The sequence below is a fragment of the Moschus berezovskii genome, chromosome 27, assembly GCF_049115385.1.
Source record: "Moschus berezovskii isolate FMDL1 chromosome 27, NW_MosBer_1.0, whole genome shotgun sequence".
In the NCBI taxonomy this organism is placed as follows: domain Eukaryota; kingdom Metazoa; phylum Chordata; class Mammalia; order Artiodactyla; family Moschidae; genus Moschus; species Moschus berezovskii.
Genome location: NC_142486.1, coordinates 2830125 through 2847021, shown reverse-complemented (window position 1 = coordinate 2847021; position 16897 = coordinate 2830125). Strand labels below are relative to the sequence as shown.

Genomic DNA, 16897 nt, shown 5'->3' with positions numbered 1-16897 from the left:
AATAAAATAATAACCACCACTATTTATTCAGTGCTTACTATGAGCAAGTCACTGTTCCAAGGGCTTTAAACATTGAATGAATCATGTGGTGTTCTCCCTCTAAGAAGATAGTTTTATGCCGTGAAAGAGACTAAAGAAAAAACACAGACCCTAATACACCGGATAGTGCTCAAACCAGCTGTATTTAAGGGACTATCAAGACCGTGAAAGGTACTCCCAGACTGTCCTCAGCAGCTGGAGCACTTCTGCAGCGGGTTCTCTGAGCGTCCTTGGCACTAAGGTTTCTGTAATACTTTCCTGCTACTTGAAGAAAAAAAAAAAATTATTTCCCCTTCCTCTCCCGTCACCCAGAGGCCACATTTTATTTTAAATGCTCTGTCATAGCTCCAGGAATTATGTATATTTTTTATAAAAAGGTTTTTAAAATATTGATACAGAATCCCAACACATGACGATTTACTTTACACGGAAAAACGCTGAGAGAGGAGGGAGTCATACCAAGAGAATTTCCTTCTGAATTAATAGAAGAAAGTTTGCATTTTTGTTCTGCTTAATTCTGCCTTTGCAAAACCGGCATACTCAGCATTGTTGGCTCCACTTGTAGCCCTCTCGGCTGTTTATCTGCACTGATGCTCACGCCGTGATCGTGGCCGGCAGAAACCCCTGGTGGCTGCTGGGACGTCCACTCTGCCTCTCTACTGCTGGCCGTTGCCCTCATCTGTACTGTGTCATTAAATATCTCAACAGGTCAATGATGGAGAAAAGTATGTCTACAAATTAGGGGGGAAAATAACATTACAGAACTATTAAGCATAATGAGATTTGTGTAACTGATTTTCCACGCACCAGGATAATCCCTGGGCTTGAATGTCCATCTCGATCAACATTTGAGGGGCGTGCAGGCCCTTGTGTGCTTCTGGGGATGTGCTTAGCCCGCTCTCAGACCCCAGGTGAGGCTACCCCACCGGGTGCCCCGGAGACCCCAGCCAGCTTCCCATCCCCACCCTCGTGGGGAGCTCGGATTGGCCTGAGGGGAACAGTGGCTGTGGTTTCCGAAGCCACATCCCTGGGTGGCTGACACCCCAGGCCTGAGGACCAGGCCTGTGACCTTCCTGGTGGTGATGCTGACCTTCAGGCTGGGGCCACGTGACGTCTCTGTTGGGTTGTTCGCAGTGTCTGCTGGGCCCAGCCCCCCTTCGGGGACCCCCGGCACCTTCCTGGACTCCTGTTACTGAAACACTGTTGGGAAAACGCCAGAGTGAGTGAGAAGGTGGGGGAGCCGCTGAGAAATGAATGCTGCAGAATGTTGCTGGATAAACCACTCCGCTCACACGCCTCCATCTGCGCTGACTCCACCCACACAACGAGGCCTGGCCGGCGGTTTTCCTTTAAAGACAGAAGCTCCTGGTCTGGGCTGCCCTATGGCAGTATTTGTTTCCTAAAACAGGAAGATGGCTAATTCTGAATGGCCTCGAGGGAAGCAGGCACCCTCTGTCCACACAGGCTGCCTCCCAGACCAGCTTGTTTCTGGGGAGCGGAGCAAGGCGACTCTTCGCTTTCGGGGCCAGCACCTCCCTCCTCACCTGGTGGCGGCAGGAAGCCCATGTCTCTGGGAAGACATTCTCAGCACTGGGACCCAGGAAGACCTCCCTCCTGACCAGAGCCCGGCCCAGTGCAGGCACATCCCGAGGTCTGTGCTCCGTGGGTCCCCCAACACCCAGAAGCGCAGGCAGATGCCAATGCAAAAGTCTGATTTCCTGGACAGTTAGACAGTCTCCACACTGAATGAAATGGTCATTCACGGCCCGAGATTGCTGGTGCCACTCACTCACACGATGAACGCGCGACGGCGGCTTGCAGTTCTGAGCCCGCAGCTGTTTATTTGTTGTTTAGTTGCTAAGTCGTATCTGACTCTCTTGCAACGCCATAGACTGTAGCCCGCCAGACGCCTCCGTCCAGGGGATTTCCCAGGCAAGAATACTGGGGTGGGTTGCCACGTCCTTCTCTGGGGATCTTCAACCCAGGTCAGGCCTCCTGCGCTGGCAGGTGGATTTTTCACTACTGAATCCCTGGGGAAGCCTGTTTATTTCTTGAATGCTGCCATTTCTCTTTGTATAAATGGTCTGGGTCTGAAATTTAACTGACATGGTGGAGATTAAACTTGAGGCTAAATACATCTGATTTAAAAAAATGTTATTTCATCTGGTCCGTATTTAAGGCAGGACCCACGAGATGAATGTTGAAATGCAAAGAATGGCCTGTGATGGGGCCCTGTCCTGGACTAAACGTCCGCAGAGGCTGACTGGCTGTCGCCGGGGGCTGTGAGGGAGACGGGTGTGAACACAGGCCGGTGGCAAAGAGAGAACTGTAGCCACAGAGCTCGTGCTGAGGGTGCTGACTCAGCGACTTCCGTGGATTTTTTAAAACCTTTGGCAAAACACTGATGTTTTCCTTAGTTCAGCTGAAAAGTCCTGCAGTCAAAGACTACAAGTGGACAGAATGAGTGGGCAGGGGCCTGGGGGGCTCCCAGGAGGACTGAAATTTTGGGGGGAATACCCCCCCCAGGGACCAAGGACCGTAATCCACCTCACCCGCGCCCACCTCCGGGCTAAATACATTATCTGTGAAAAAAGCAACACAACGTCTGCCTTGCATTCGGCACATCCTAAATATGTATATTTCACGGCTGCTTTGGAGAGGAAAATATATTTATAGCTCCTTCATTGCCATTCCCGCCTATTGTGTAAATATGTAAATGAGGCCTCTTGATCTACACAGTAAAACGCCTCGGAATAATTTGTGTAAATAAATCAGCTGCATATGCCCACTGCACAGTTCCCACTGCCTTCCCTGGAGCTTAGCAACACCGCCTGGGAGGAAACCTTCTCGAAACCCGAGAAGTGAACCTCAGGCAGGACTGTCCGACGGGGTTTGGGGCCAAGTCCATGCTTGCTGACCACCCTTCTCCAGGACTGAGAGGGAGTCTGCGTTCTAGCCCTGTGCAAATTTCCTTAGTAGCTGTTCAGTTTGGGGTGTTCGTGTCATAGCATCAGCAGAATTCAGTTCAGTGTAGTTCAGTAGCTCAGTTGTGTCCGACTCTTCGTGACCCCATGGACTGCAGCACGTCAGGCTTCCTTGTTCAGCACCAACTCCTGGAGCTTGCTCAAACTCATGTCCATTGAGTCGGTGATGTCATCCAACCATCTCATCCTCTGTTGTCCCCTTCTCTTCCTGCCTTCAACCTTTCCCAGCATCAGGGTCTTTTCCAGTGAGTCAGTTCTTGTCATCAGGTGGTCAAAGTATTGGAGCTTCAGCTTCAGCATCAGTCCTTCCAATGAACACCCAGGACTGATCTCCTTTAGGATGGACTCGTTGGATCTCCTTGCTGTCCAAGGGACTCTCAAGAGTCTTCTCCAACACCACAGTTCAAAAGCATCAATTCTTCGGCATTCAGCTTTCTTTATAGTCCAACTCTCACATCCATACGTGACTACTGAAAAAACCATAGCCATGACTAGACGGACCTTTGTTGGCAAAGTAATGTCTCTGCTTTTTAATATGCTGTCTAGGTTGGTCATAACTTTCCTTCCAAGGAGTAAGCATCTTTTAATTTCATGGCTGCAGTCAGCATCGGCAGTGATTTTAGAGCCCAAAAAAATAAAGTCTGACACTGTTTCCACTGTTTCCCCATCTATTTCCCATGAAGTGATGGGACCAGATGCCATGATCTTAGTTTTCTGAATGTTGAGCTTTAAACCAACTTTTTCACTCTCCTCTTTCACTTTCATCAAGAGGCTCTTGAGTTCTTCACTTTCTGCCATAAAGGTGGTGTCATCTGCATATCTGAGGTTATTGATATTTCTCCCGGCAATCTTGATTCCAGCTTGTGCTGCATGCAGCCCAGCATTTCTCATGGTGTACTCTGCATATAAGTTAAATAAGCAGGGTGACAATATATAGCCTTGACATACTCCTTTCCCGATTTGGAACCAGTCTGTTTTTCCATGTCCAGTTCTAACTGTTGCTTCCTGACCTGCATACAGGTTTCTCAGGAGGCAGGTCAGGTGTTCTGGTATTCCCATCTCTTGAAGAATTTTCCACAGTTTGTTGTGATCCACATAGTCAAAAGCTCTGGCATAGTCAAGAAAGCAGAAATAGATGTTTTCCTGGAACTCTCTCACTTTTTCAATGATCCGACAGATGTTGGCAATTTGATATCTGGTGCCTCTGCCTTTTCTAAATCCAGCTTGAACATCTGGAAGTTCACGGTTCACATATTGCTGAAGCCTGGCTTGGAGAATTTTGAGCATGACTTTATTAGTGTGTGAAATGAGTGCAATTGTGCATTCTTTGGCATTGCCTTTCTTTGGGATTGGAATGAAAACTGACCTTTTCCAGTCCTGTGGCCACTGCTGAGTTTTCTGAATTTGCTGGCATATTGAGTGCAGCACTTTCACAGCATCATCGTTTAGGATCTGAAATAGCTCAACTGGAATTCCACCACCTCCACTAACTTTGTTTGCATTGATGATTCCTAAGGCTCACTTGACTTCACATTCCAGGATGTCTGGCTCTAGGTGAGTGTTCACACCATTGTGATTATCTTCGTCGTGAAGATCTTTTTTGGTACAGTTCTTCTGTATATTCTTGCCACCTCTTCTTAACATCTTCTGCTTCTGTTAGGTCCACACCATTTCTGTCCTTTATCGAGCCCATCTTTGCATGAAATGTTCCCTTGGAATCTCTAATTCTCTTGAAGAGATCTCTAGTCTTTCCCATTCTACTGTCTTCCTCTATGTCTTTGCACTGACCACCGAGGAAGGTTCTCTTATCTCTCCTTGCTATCTTTTGGAACTCTGCATTCAGATGCTTATATCTTCCCTTTTCTCCTTTGCCTTTCACTTCTCTTCTCAGCTATTTGTAAGGCCTCCTCAGACAACCGTTTTGTCTTTTTGCATTTATTTTTCTTGGGGATGGTCTTGATCACTGTCTGATCATCAGCAGAATTGGCTGTGGTTAAAATGCAGACACTCAAGGCTGCACGGCTGCCTGCCCGGGTTGTCCAGGCCTGCTGGCCGCCCTCCTTGGACCAGCCAAGTGGGCGAGCTCTGTGCCTTTCAGGGCAAGATGGAGATGAGACTGGTGGGTGAACAGTAGGCAGCCTGGGGCCCCTGAGGCCTCCCCAAAATGGGCTCAGTCTTCCCAAACCCTGGGCAGCTTCTGAGCAAAAACTCCCTCCCAAGGGTGCACACGCCACAACCAAGCTCCCTTCAGATTCCACTGCCCTACAGAGGGCTCGGGGGGCGGCAGCAAGATGGTGCTGCATTTAACTCTCTGTGCAATGAGGCCTGTAACAGATGACAGCTGAGCTCCAAAGCTCACGGTACCGGCAAGGTGTTTAAACATTGACAATCCGTAACAGCGTTTCATCTGACTCCAAGCAGCTGCGGGCCTCTATCCTGGAGTGCAGGGGGCGTCTTTCTCGACTTTCAGAGGCTGGACGGTGAGCGAGTCAGCCTGCCCTGGTCCAGTCGGCCGCTGGAGAAGGGAAATTGCTGGCAGCCTGCTTTCAGGTAGGAGGAAGCGACTCGGGAAGCGTCTCGGGTGCGACTCCTCTCTAGTGGTCGCCAACCTTTTTGACAGCAGGGACGGGTTTCCTGGAGGACAGTTTCTCCATGGACAGGGCGGGCGGGAGGGGGGTTTCAGGATGATTCAAGCGCTGCGTTTGTTGCACACTTTCTTTCTATTGTGATTATATCAGCTCCACCTCAGACATCAGGCATTAGATCACGGAGGCTGAGGACCTGGGGTCCCCTGCTCGAGACCAAGGCTTCCTTAGCTTTGCTCGGTGCCGTGGACCCTCTGACAGCCGGCTGACTTTGAAGGACCCCATCTCAGAGTGGTTTTAGACGTGTGAAAAACAGTGGAGAAGGAAACGACTTACACTGGTGATGCTCCTAAGTGCCTGGCGGTAACCAGAAGTTCACAGCCATGTCCGCCTCAGGCTGCGAGGCAGGTCTGGGTCACGAGGGCCTTCTCGGCACCCTTGGTAACCTGTGTGGTCTTTGGAAGATGTGGTAGAGAAACATGGCTTTCCGTGACATCCCCATCCCAGGGAGCTCGGAAGTCTTCGCTTCGTCACAAATTCCTCGGATAAGGAGGTAGAGCAGGGTCTGCGGACGACGTAATTCCAACGTGAGGACGAGTGTGAAGGATGCGGGGGAGTCTCTCCACGGCTGGCACGGGACGCGGACGCGGCCGTGACTCCTGCTGCCCGCGCCTCACAGCTGCTGCGGTGACTTAGGGGGCCTCTCACCTCCTGTCGTGGACTGAATTGCACCCCCTTGTCAGTCACACCCTCGAGGCCTGATCCTCAGGCTCTCAGAACATGATCTTACTTGGAAATAGGGTCTCTGCAGATGTAATTAAGATGCACTCATGAGGGTGGGTCCTAGTTCCATATGACTGGGGCCCTTCTAAGAAGGGGAAATTAGGGACTTCTGTGGTGATCCAGTGGCTAAGAATCCACCTGCCAGTACACGGGACACGGGTTCGACCCCTGCTCTGAGAAGATCCCACATGCCACGGAGTAACCAAGCCCGGGGCCCACAGCTGCTGAGCCCGCCTGCCTAGAGCCCGTGCTCTGCAGTGAGGGAAGCCACACACCAAAACTAGAGAGTGGTCCCCACTCTCTGCGCCTGGAGAACGCTCACGCACAGCAACGCAGACCCAGCACGTCCAAAATAGTAATAAAATAAATAAAAAGGGGGCATTTGGACGCAGGCAGGAACACGGGGAGGAGGCCAGGTGATGAGGAAGGTCAGGACCTGGGTGATGCTTCCGCCACAAGCCAAGGCAACGCAGAGGCTGTGGGCGACGCGCCGGGAGCCAGGGGAGGCGCTGGACCGGATCTCACGCCCGCCTCGGCTCCCCTCGGGAACCAGCCCTGCCGACACCTTGATCTGAGACTTCCCGCCTCCGGAACTGAGAGATGGCACGACTCTATTATTTAAGCCATCCTGTGTTCGGTGCTTGGTTACAGTAGCAAAGGAAGCTAACGTGTGTTTATAAGTGAAGGAAGTATTACTTTCAGTTAGAGGTTAGTGAAGATAAAAACATATTTTTCTCCCATCTAAATGGCTGGAGCCCCAGAATTCTGTCCATGAACACCGCAGGGGCCTGGGGAGGGAGCAGGGTGACCCCTGGATTTGAGGGGCAAACAGTTTGCTACCTTTAGGTCAGCATGGCCTCCACAGCCTCGTTTGGGCCCAGACCTCAGGGGCCTTTTAGCCACGGTGCTGGCTGAGCCTGGGCCTGCCACAGATTGGAGGCCCTCTGTTTCCGGCACAGGACAAACACCCTGCTTATGAGAAACTGGCCGGGCCCCAGGCTAGGGGCTGAGCGTGGGTGTGGGAGCCAAAGAATCGTTCACGTTTCATAGAACTGTCATGGTTTATGGACTAGGTTTTTCCCTATACGTTTCTAGAAGGCACTTCTAATTAGGAACCTCTCAGAACCAGTTTGCTGGGGGGGAGGGGCGCCTGTGACACTGGGGTCTGAAGCTTCAGGGCCCCTTCCTCCGGGTCTAATAGCTGCGTTAGACCGTAGTCTGAAATGTGCCCAGAACTGGACTCCATCTAGAGGGAGGCAATTTGCTTTCTGAGTGTGACGCTGGCCCACCAGGCATGCTCACCCGCATGCTGAGCTGTGCAGCCGTCTGAAGATCACAGTGAACACGTGCGGTGGGTGGCGCCCCCACCCCCTGCCGTAACAGCAGACTTAACCCATCAGGAGTTCATTTTCCAATATGTCTTTCCTAAAAGTTGAAGCTCCAATACTTCGTCCACCTGATGCCAAGAGCCCGCTCACTGGAAAGACCCTGATGCTGGGAAAGATGGAGGGCAGGAGGAGAAGGGGGTGACAGAGGATGAGATAGTGGGAGGGCATCACCGACCCGATGGACATGCGTTTGGGCAAACTCCGGGAGCTGGTGATGGACGCCAAGAGTTGGACACGACTGAGCGGCTGAATGACAACAAAAGGTATGAACTGTGCAGAGGGAAGGGGCCCCTCAGGGCGTACGGGGGCGGGTGGGCCTCAGCTCTGCCCTCAGCAGGGCACATGGGCGCCACTCCTGGCAGGAAGGCTCGCAGTGAGGGGCCAAGCAGGACGCGGTCCACCGAGACCCTCAGCCTGTCTCGGAGCCACTCGCGGGTGTCCCTGGTGAGGGGCCCTAAGTCCTCAAGCACGTGTATCGAGTGACGGTCGGCCTCCCCGAAACCCGGCTCGCGTGGCCACCTTGTCGTGGGACTGATGCCCGTGAGGTTACGAGCACAGTCATGGTTATGAAAAGAGAGGGCGGGGAGTGAGAGGGAGACTCCCATTGCAGCATCACCCCCTCCGTCCCCTTGTCATCAGGGAGACACTGTGCCCGGCGGGCCTGCGGCTTGGACACGGCCCCCCTTCTACGGACGCAGGGACACGGTTTCGGGGTGGCGCCCACCCTACCTGAGGGTCTGGCCTCGATGACGTAGCCCGTGGTGGGCGTCCTGCCGGCCCGGCCCTCCGTCCAGTGCAGGGTCAGCTCAGAGGTGGATTTGGTGACCGAGACGTCTCGAGGGGAGCCCGGGGACCCTGTGGACAGAGCAGAGCGGGGGCTTTGGGGACTCCTCACCCACAGAGGCTCTCCAGGCAGGGCCACCATGCTCACTCTCAGGTTCCTCCTCGAGAAAGTGGGGGTGGGGTGGGGGCCGACGCAGGCCTCACAGGGTCCATCAGAGGATCAAGGGAGGTGAGGCGTGGAGGTGCCCCCTGGATCCGCTGGCCTGGCCTCACCTCCGTAAGCACCTCCGTAAACAGAGGCCAAGGTCGTTTCTGAAGTGGAAACCTTGGCTCAGCCTCATGTGTGAAAACTTCAACCTTTTCTTGTGTATCTTGAATTGAAAGCACTTATTTTTCCCAGGAAAGAAATACAAACTTGACGCGCCGAGGAATGTGCTCTTCTACACTGTGTCCACGTGCAGACACTCGCATTAACGCGTGCTTTTCAAGACAGGGCCAAGAGACTCCCCCGGGGGCCCGGCGGTTAGGACTCTGCGCTTCCACTGCATGGGGCCCTGGGCTGATCCCTGGTCAGGGATCCAAGGTCCCACATGGCATGGGGTGCAGCCAAAATTAAAAAAAAAAAAAGACGCTGGGACCCAAAGAGGCCTGAGCTGAAGCCAGTTCTGAGCAGCCACGGCGGCTCGCTGGAGTGCAGACAAACCCGTAAGAGGACGAAGAGGGCTGGCTACTCACCCTCGGCCGGCCCGGCCGTGACGTTGGCCTGCAGCTCGGGCCCGTAAGCGATGGTCCGCGCCTGCACGCGGAAGAAGTAGGTGACTCCCTTGGTGAGGTCCCGCACCTTCAGCCAGCGTGGCCAGTTCCCCTTCACGTCCACGGTCACCACTTTGCTGACCCCTAGAGCCGCAGGAACGGGGAGGGGGCGGATTCAGAGAGACCCTGAGCCCCGCCTGCCTGCCCGCCTCCGATAACAATGGCGGAGGCCCCTCGGTCTGCTAAGGAAGTATTTCTTACAATTAGGAGGCGTTTATGTGGTGATAATGGCCAATTTTCAGCACAGATAAGTGCAATTAGAGTCTAAGCTTGATAAGCGGTGCTGACAAGGGAAGAAACGCCCTGACAACATGTGGAAGGAGGCGGTCAGCCTCGCTGGTCATGTCGGGGGCAGAGACCCCCAGCGACCAGCACCACCGGAGGGCAGTGCCTTGGGGTCTGGAGGGCCCCTTCCCACAAAGTCCTGGGTCACGTCGGAGGCGACCTCGGGCTTCCCAACTCAGTCCTGGAGCAGAGATCGTGGGAGAGGAAGACTCAGGAAAACTTCTGGGGATAAAGGTGCACCCCCTTCCCCCCTACCCAGTGGGGACCACCCTGTGGTGTACAGGCCTCGGCCACGCGCGACAAGCACAGCTTCAGCTGGGACTTCACACGAGGATGGAGAACCTGTCACCGCAAATAGTGGTGCCTCCACCCAGAGACCGGGGCGGCATGGAGCCCTTGCCCTCAGACATGGGGACAAAGCGCGCGTGATGGTGGTTTCACGGCGTTTAATTAGAAAACAGCTTCAATATTTTGGGAGGAAGATACATCCTGAAAAATACATGAATGCAGACTTTTCCAGAAGGGAACATACGGTTCTTTATGACAAGTTCGAAAATGAGGCATTCGAACAAAAAAGCTACAGAAGCTCTAGACTGTGGGACTTCTCAGAGCCTCCAATCCGCTGATGGCTGTTGGGCACCTCTGGGTGGGGTGTCAGGCTGCGGTGGGTTCAGTCAGCAGAGGGCGTGTGGACGAGTTGAGCCCAGTGCCTGCTGTCCAGGGTCCAGGGTCCAGCCCACTGCGTCCCCCACACAGAGGACCACTGGGCTTCCCAAGACTGTGGGCTGCCTGCCTGTGCTCACTGTGAACGGCCAGTGTTCTCTGCACCTTGAGTCCTGGGGTGGCCTTGACCTCAGAAGAGCCCAAAAAAGCGTGTCTTTGTGCAAAATGTGTCCAGCTTCCAAGTCACCAGAGCAAATCCCTCCAATCCTTTAGGTCCCAGCGTCCCTTTTCATGGCTTACTGCTTTCACATCACGCCTTTTATCATACACTTGTTCAGCTAAATCATTCTCTTCCCAATTATTTCACAGCGATTCTGGCTGCTTTTGCCTGGTTGGAGCTTTTCACTGGAGAAGCAGGGCTGTTTCTGCCCAGCGATGCTGCCCCTCAGCTCCATCTCTCCAGACGGGTCTTCTTTCTCCTTAGAGTAGAACTAACCCCGGGCACAGATTTTGTGAACTCTGTCCCCCCGACTGCCATCCTGTCCCAACCACGGCAGAATCGTGTTCAGTCCACTTTAAACCCGTGTGCTACACTACAAAGCCGCATGGTGCAATTCCCTACAATACTTCCATTGAAAACGTTTTGTTGTTGTTGATGTTCAGTAGCTCAGCCGTGTCTGACTCTTTGCGATTGCAAAGACTGCAGCACGCCAGGCTTCCTTGTCCTTCACCGTCTCCTGGAGTTTGCTAAAACTCATGTCCATGGAGTCGGTGATGCCATCCAACCATCTTATCCTCTGTCATCCCTTCTCCTCCTGCCCTCAATCTTTCCCCATTTAAAACACATTTTTAGAAAACATAAAAACAGCTCTTCCATGGAATCAGATTCCCAAGATCAGGACCTGGTACTCTGAGGGCTGGGGGCTGGGGTGATACCCGGGCGGCCCCGTGCTCTCCTGGGGCCTGGGGTACACAGCACTGGATCCACGCTGGGCACCCTGCTCCCTGGGCTGAAGGCAGCCCACCAAGTCTGGGCCCGGGGCGGGGCACGCCGGGTCAGCCAGGGCGAGGGCGCTGCTTCACAACTTCTGTTTACTGTCTTCGCTGCAGACACACGTGTGCGCACGTGTAAACGTCATGTCACATCCTCGGTGGTCTTCACGGGCAGCCAGCTACCACAGGGGGCTGACATAGAATGAAGACACCTGAGGGGCCCCTGTGTTTGCAGCCATGTCTCTGGGAGACACCAGGTCCTCTGAGACACGTAAACATATTGAAATTTTCTGGAGCCCCCATCACCACTTCCATGGTTCCCTTCGGGAATCCTGGATCCCACAGTGACGGGGGCCGGGCTTCTCCAGGAGACCTCCACTCAAGAGGCCTGCACGCCCATCAGACTGGCCAGCCACCCTAAGCTGGGGGGATACATAATCAAGGAACTGGGGGGCCCTGGGGAGGCACGGGCCGAGGTGTGGGGACTCGGGACATGCAAATACTTCCTAAGCCTCCACCTGTCCGAGGTGGCTGCTGTTCTGTTGTCAGCCAGCCCTGGCCAGTGTGAGGCCCCCGGCTGAGTCCAGAGTAAGGGCTTCCCGTGCTCAGCCCCACACACATCACCAGCAGCCCTGCCCCAACCTGGGCACGGCCTCCCTATAGCCCTGCCTGGTAGACCCCACCTTCCTGGGCTGTGGGCCGTGGAGGCCAGAAGGGCTCGGGCCCGTGTACAACTGGAGAATCAGGGGTTCGGGGAGCGGCCATGGACCAGGCAGGCTCCGGATGGGATCCTGAGAAGCGGGCCTGGATTGGTGGTGAGCAGGGCGTGTCTGGAAGTTCACAGGTTGGGATTTGGTGTGTGCTGGTTGCCCGGGCGGCTGGGGGAGGCGTGAGGCCTGAGGTCAGCCTCGCTCCTGCAGGAGCAGGGCCAGAGCTGTCGGGGGGTGGGTGGTCCCGGTTCAGGGCAGCTCTAGGGGTAGAGGTGGCCCCAGGGCTCCTTGGGCCAGGCTGGGTGCTGCCAGTCACTGGTACTGTCACGGTCAAGGGCAGCAGCCCCAGCCCTGGACAGGGCACTGGACAGATGAGCGGGAGTCGGGGACTGGGACGTGCCGGTCAGGAACCTGGGCTCCAGACAGGACCGCGGCAGTGGCTGCGTGACCGAGCACTGAGTCCCTGCCCCAACTCATGTGGGCAAGCAAAACGCTGGTGTTTGGTAATTCTTGGCCCTTCCTGGCCGCTAGACGAGCAAGATCCTGGCCCTTCTCCTCCAGGGCCTCTGGGGCTGTGACCGCGACCCCAGCCATGCCCAGGCCGCCTGTCCCCAGACTGAGTGGGGCTGAGCCGATGTGGCCCCGGCCTCTTGGCTGTTGGACAGCCTGTGTCCACACGCCACCTCTCCTGCTAGTTACCAAAGTTCATGGATTTTCTGAGACGCGTGCCCCTCACGCATCACGTCTGATCTGGGATGCAGCTCGGGACTGGCGCTGCACACGAGGCCTGGGCCGGAGTGCATTGGAGAGGCCTTTTTTCTTCCTCAGCACTTCATAAAATAACCATGAATCTCGGCGTCCACGGTGGTTGAGATGCGATGAAATAAAATCTAGGGCTTAAATTTTCTTCTTCACATCAACTCCCTGTTTTAGTTGAATGGGCTTATTTTTAAAGGAAACGTTTATCGCGGCGCTTTAAGTGGCGAGCCAGGATCGTTAGACGTGTGGGTGGTATCTTTCCCTGCTAGACATTAAACAATCCATAACTTTTACAGTCTGCCTGCGTCTGTGACCAGGGGCTCTCCGCCCTCCTCTGCGCCGCGGTCCTGGGCACACAGAGGGGCAGAGAGACAGGCCTGCTCAGCCCTGCGTGTGCTCTGGGCCCTGGGGCTCAGCTTCAGTCTCCGGTCGGGGAACATCCTGCGAGCACACAGTGTGCCTCTCTCCCAAAACACCCTCACTGAGTAAACGTCAGAATGAAGGGTGGCGGGAGGAGCAGCTGGGGCAGGGTCTGGGCCCAGTGGCTCCTCTGGCCACGCTGCCCACGTGGTTCTGGTTCGCGGTGCCTGGGTGGGACGAGCCCTGCAGCCTCAGGGGCAGCAGGTGGTGAAGACCTGGGTCAGGGGCCCCACAAGGGCGGCTGTGCGAAATGCGACACGCGCTCGGCCCGTTCACCCACCTCTTCCTGCGTCGACAGTGGGTGCCAGGCCCCACGAGGCTTACCTTGGACGGGTGCAAGCGGCTCGTACACCACTCGGTAGCCTTGCAGGATGCCGTTGGCCGCTATGGGCTCGCCCCACGAGACGTTCAGTGTCGTGGAGGTTATTTCCGAGAACGTCAAAAAGCTGGGGGTCCCGGGAGCTGGAGGAACAGGACAGGACATTCACTGAAGCTCCTTTTACAGCAAGAGATCATCTACATAGGTGTCCACGCCTCCGCCCGGAACAGAGATGTTTATTAGATGTTATTTTCCCCTCGGCACAGGCTCAATGCCATGCGGGGTGTAAAGGAGATTTACTGAGCATCCCCAACCTCCCAGCATCAATCGGAAACTCGAACCCTCCCGAGAGGAGCAGAGGAAATGACGGTGTTTACGCACAAAGGAACCTGAGAAGCACAATGATAAAGGTGCAAAAATGACTAATAGAAACAGGATGGCACTGTCAGCTCCAGCCCTGCTCCTCTGCGGGCCAGGCTCTGTGGCGGATGACGGAGGAAGGCTCTGCCCTCCTCTCCTCTCCCGCTGTGGGGCCTGGAGGCCCCAGAGGACACCCCCACCGCGTCCTCATCTGAGACCCCCCGGCGCCCAACCATCTCACGGTGCCCCTTGGTCTGGAGATGGGGGAGCTCGCAGGCCACCCTGAGCGGGGAGATGCTTTTTCCTGGCAGACGCAGAGGCTGGCCGGGGGTCAGGGAGCAGGCCAACACACCCAAGGCCCCTGTCCACCTGGACTGGAGCCCCAGGCTTCTCCCACCACGTGGGGACTGACGTGCCCCCAGCCCGGTTCCCCTCGGAGATGAGAAATGCCCACTAAACCAGTGCCTCCTGCCCCGCCTCCCCCCTACCCCCTCCCTGGGGGTCCTGTGGCCCCACGACCGGCCGGGCCCACCGTGCCTGAGGGTCCCCACCTCCCGCTCTCAGCCGCACAGCTCCGCCTGACTGCTTCCTGCTCAGAGTCCACGATGGCCCCTTCCTGGCCTTGCAGGGACTGCCTGACAGGCCCCGAGGGCGCGACCCCTACAATCCAGCTGTGGTCATCTTGTGCGGGGCAAAGCACTCGGGAGCCCCTGTTCCCAGGAAGACTGAACCCACAGAATGTTGGGTCTGGGGGCACGTCAGTCCCCACATGGTGGGAGAAGCTTGGGGCTCCAGTCCAGGTGGACAGGGGCCTTGGGTGTGTCGGCCTGCTCCCTGACCCCCGGCCAGCCCCGAGAGGAGGGTCTGTATCCCAGGGGCTCCTGAACCTGCTTTGTTGGCCTGTGACCCTCTGGATCTCACAAAGCCCTTCGGAGCTGCTGGGACCCCAGGCCCAGCCGCCTTTCCCTTGGGAGGCCTGGCCGGCCTCACAAAGCCCCCCAGGCCACAGGGGACCCTGAGAATCACCAGGACAGTGAGTGATCAGCTCAGACCGCATCCTGGATGAGGAGAGGAGGCCACGGGCAGCATGACCCCCAGCAGGGCAGCCCGTGAATGCTCTGGGACACTCCCGGGGCGTGTGCCTGAGAGATGGCAGGCCAACTACCTCTGGGGCGCTCTGAGGCTGAGGCCCCAGGGGGGCCCACACTGCAGCCCAGGCTCAGCAGGTCAACAGACAAGGGGATCCCCGCTCTGGGAGCTGGACCTGAGAGAAGCCCCTAGGGGCCTGGGGCAAATCCTGCCTGCGAGGGATGAGGCCTCGTGCAGCTGGAAGCCTGTCACTCCACCGCCCTGCACGGCTCACAGCAAGCAGCTCCATGCAGCGGGCCCAGGCTGGGGGCCGGAGACACCATGAGGGTCAGACCCAGAAATCTCCGGCTACACAGGGCTGGGTTTCAGGACTGGCAGAGTGGGGAGCTGGGGGAGCTGGAGCAGAGGAAGGGGGCAGCGGGCAGGGCAGGAGGGTGACGTGGGCGGCCGGCAGGAGGCTTATGTGCTCCTACCTGCCTGGTGGGTGCATCCCGGCTGGGGCTCGCTCCTGGGCCCGTCACCCGCGGCGTTGAAGGCCGAGATGCTGACCAGGTACGTGGTGTGGCTAGTGAGGTTCTTCAGTTTGGCCGTGGTCTCGGGCAGGAACAGCACCCGCATCTTCTCCGTGTCGTTCTGGCTGTCCGCCTCCCAGTAGTAGATCTGTCAGGAGGAGCGGAGGCTGGAGGCCGGGTGGCTTGGAGGGGTGGCGCCCTGTCTCAGCCCTGGGACAGGTAGCCACTGAGCCGGGGGTGATCTCAGTGCTCCTGGGGGGCAAGTGCGCCTCTGCAGAGGCCAGGCCGGGAGGATGGGGCCTGCGGATGGAGGTCACTGGCAGGAAGGTGCCTTAGAACCAGGCTTCTGGACATAAGGGAGACCGACCCAACCCCTGCTCTAGCCCATGGACAGTTCCAGCCCCCAGCTTCACTCGAGGCTCCTGCATTTTAACCCCGACATCCACCGAAGCTTTCAATTGATGTGACCCAATACTGTGGACATTAAAACAGCCTCAGATGACGAGCAGAAGGGCCACGGTGGGCTCAGTGCTGCTGGGTGGCCCGTGTTTCTCCTGGTTCTGTTTCCTCGTGTCTGGTTTGTATGCACTCGTGGGCGAACGTGATGCCCACACGTGGGGGTTTGTAAGGTCATCTGAACTGTTTCCCTTGACAGCTGGCGGAGAACCACAGCCCCAGGCCAGTGCCAGTCAGGCTGTCCAGAGATAGCCCCGACCCGCGGATCTGCCTTGGCTCTGTGGCTGTAACCCAGGCCAGGCGGTCAGAACCGTTGGCCCATGTGCAGAGTGGCAGAGGCCGCACGGGGAGGGGGCCGGATCTCCAGCGTCCACATGTCTGGCCAGGCCGGAGCGGCCCTGGTGGGTTAGCTACACTCAATCCCTCCTGCAAGATGCACTCCAGCTTCTGCACTCTGAACTGGCCAGGTGAGGCGCTCTGCTCGAAGAGGCTGTACTAACTTGGAGACTGAGATCGATACCCAAGTTCAGCATCTGTTTAGGACACTGTTATTGGGAAATTATTAATACGGAACACGCTTTGGACACACATGCATAGCACCTTGCCTCCAGGCCCAGGGGACTTGCTGTCACCTCATCAATCATTGTTAACGGCCCTGCCACGGAGGAAGGCCTTTCTTTTCACAAAACAGCTACAGAAATCATTCTGAGAAGGACATTTAATCAGTCCAATAGTCATCCTCAGGGCAGGCGAGCCCATAGAGTCTGAGGATCAACCTGGGGCTCAGCAGACCAGACAAGGAGACTCACCCTGGGGAATATGGGAGTTTGCAAGGGACGGCCCTGGGCTGTTCACCTCAGGAGGGCTTTGGCTGACCTCTGCAGGGGTGACCTTGGAGGTGGAACCCTGGGAGGGGCTCCCTGCCCCCCACCAACTTGTGTGACTGTTCATCCCCG

The 16897-nt window shown here is 56.1% G+C and overlaps 1 protein-coding gene across 5 annotated transcripts in view; it reads right to left on the bottom strand.

Moving 5' to 3' along the window:
• The window catches only part of SDK1 (sidekick cell adhesion molecule 1), a 728747-nt gene that overhangs the window by 19587 nt on the left and 692263 nt on the right, over window positions 1-16897 (bottom strand). For all 5 annotated transcript variants that reach the window (XM_055410401.2, XM_055410402.2, XM_055410400.2 and 2 more), the window contains exons 37-40: window positions 15447-15633; window positions 13530-13667; window positions 9298-9459; window positions 8509-8634 (exon numbers count right to left, since the gene is read on the bottom strand). In XM_055410401.2, the coding sequence (XP_055266376.2) occupies window positions 8509-8634; window positions 9298-9459; window positions 13530-13667; window positions 15447-15633 (613 nt within the window). The remainder of the gene's footprint in view (window positions 1-8508; window positions 8635-9297; window positions 9460-13529; window positions 13668-15446; window positions 15634-16897) is intronic.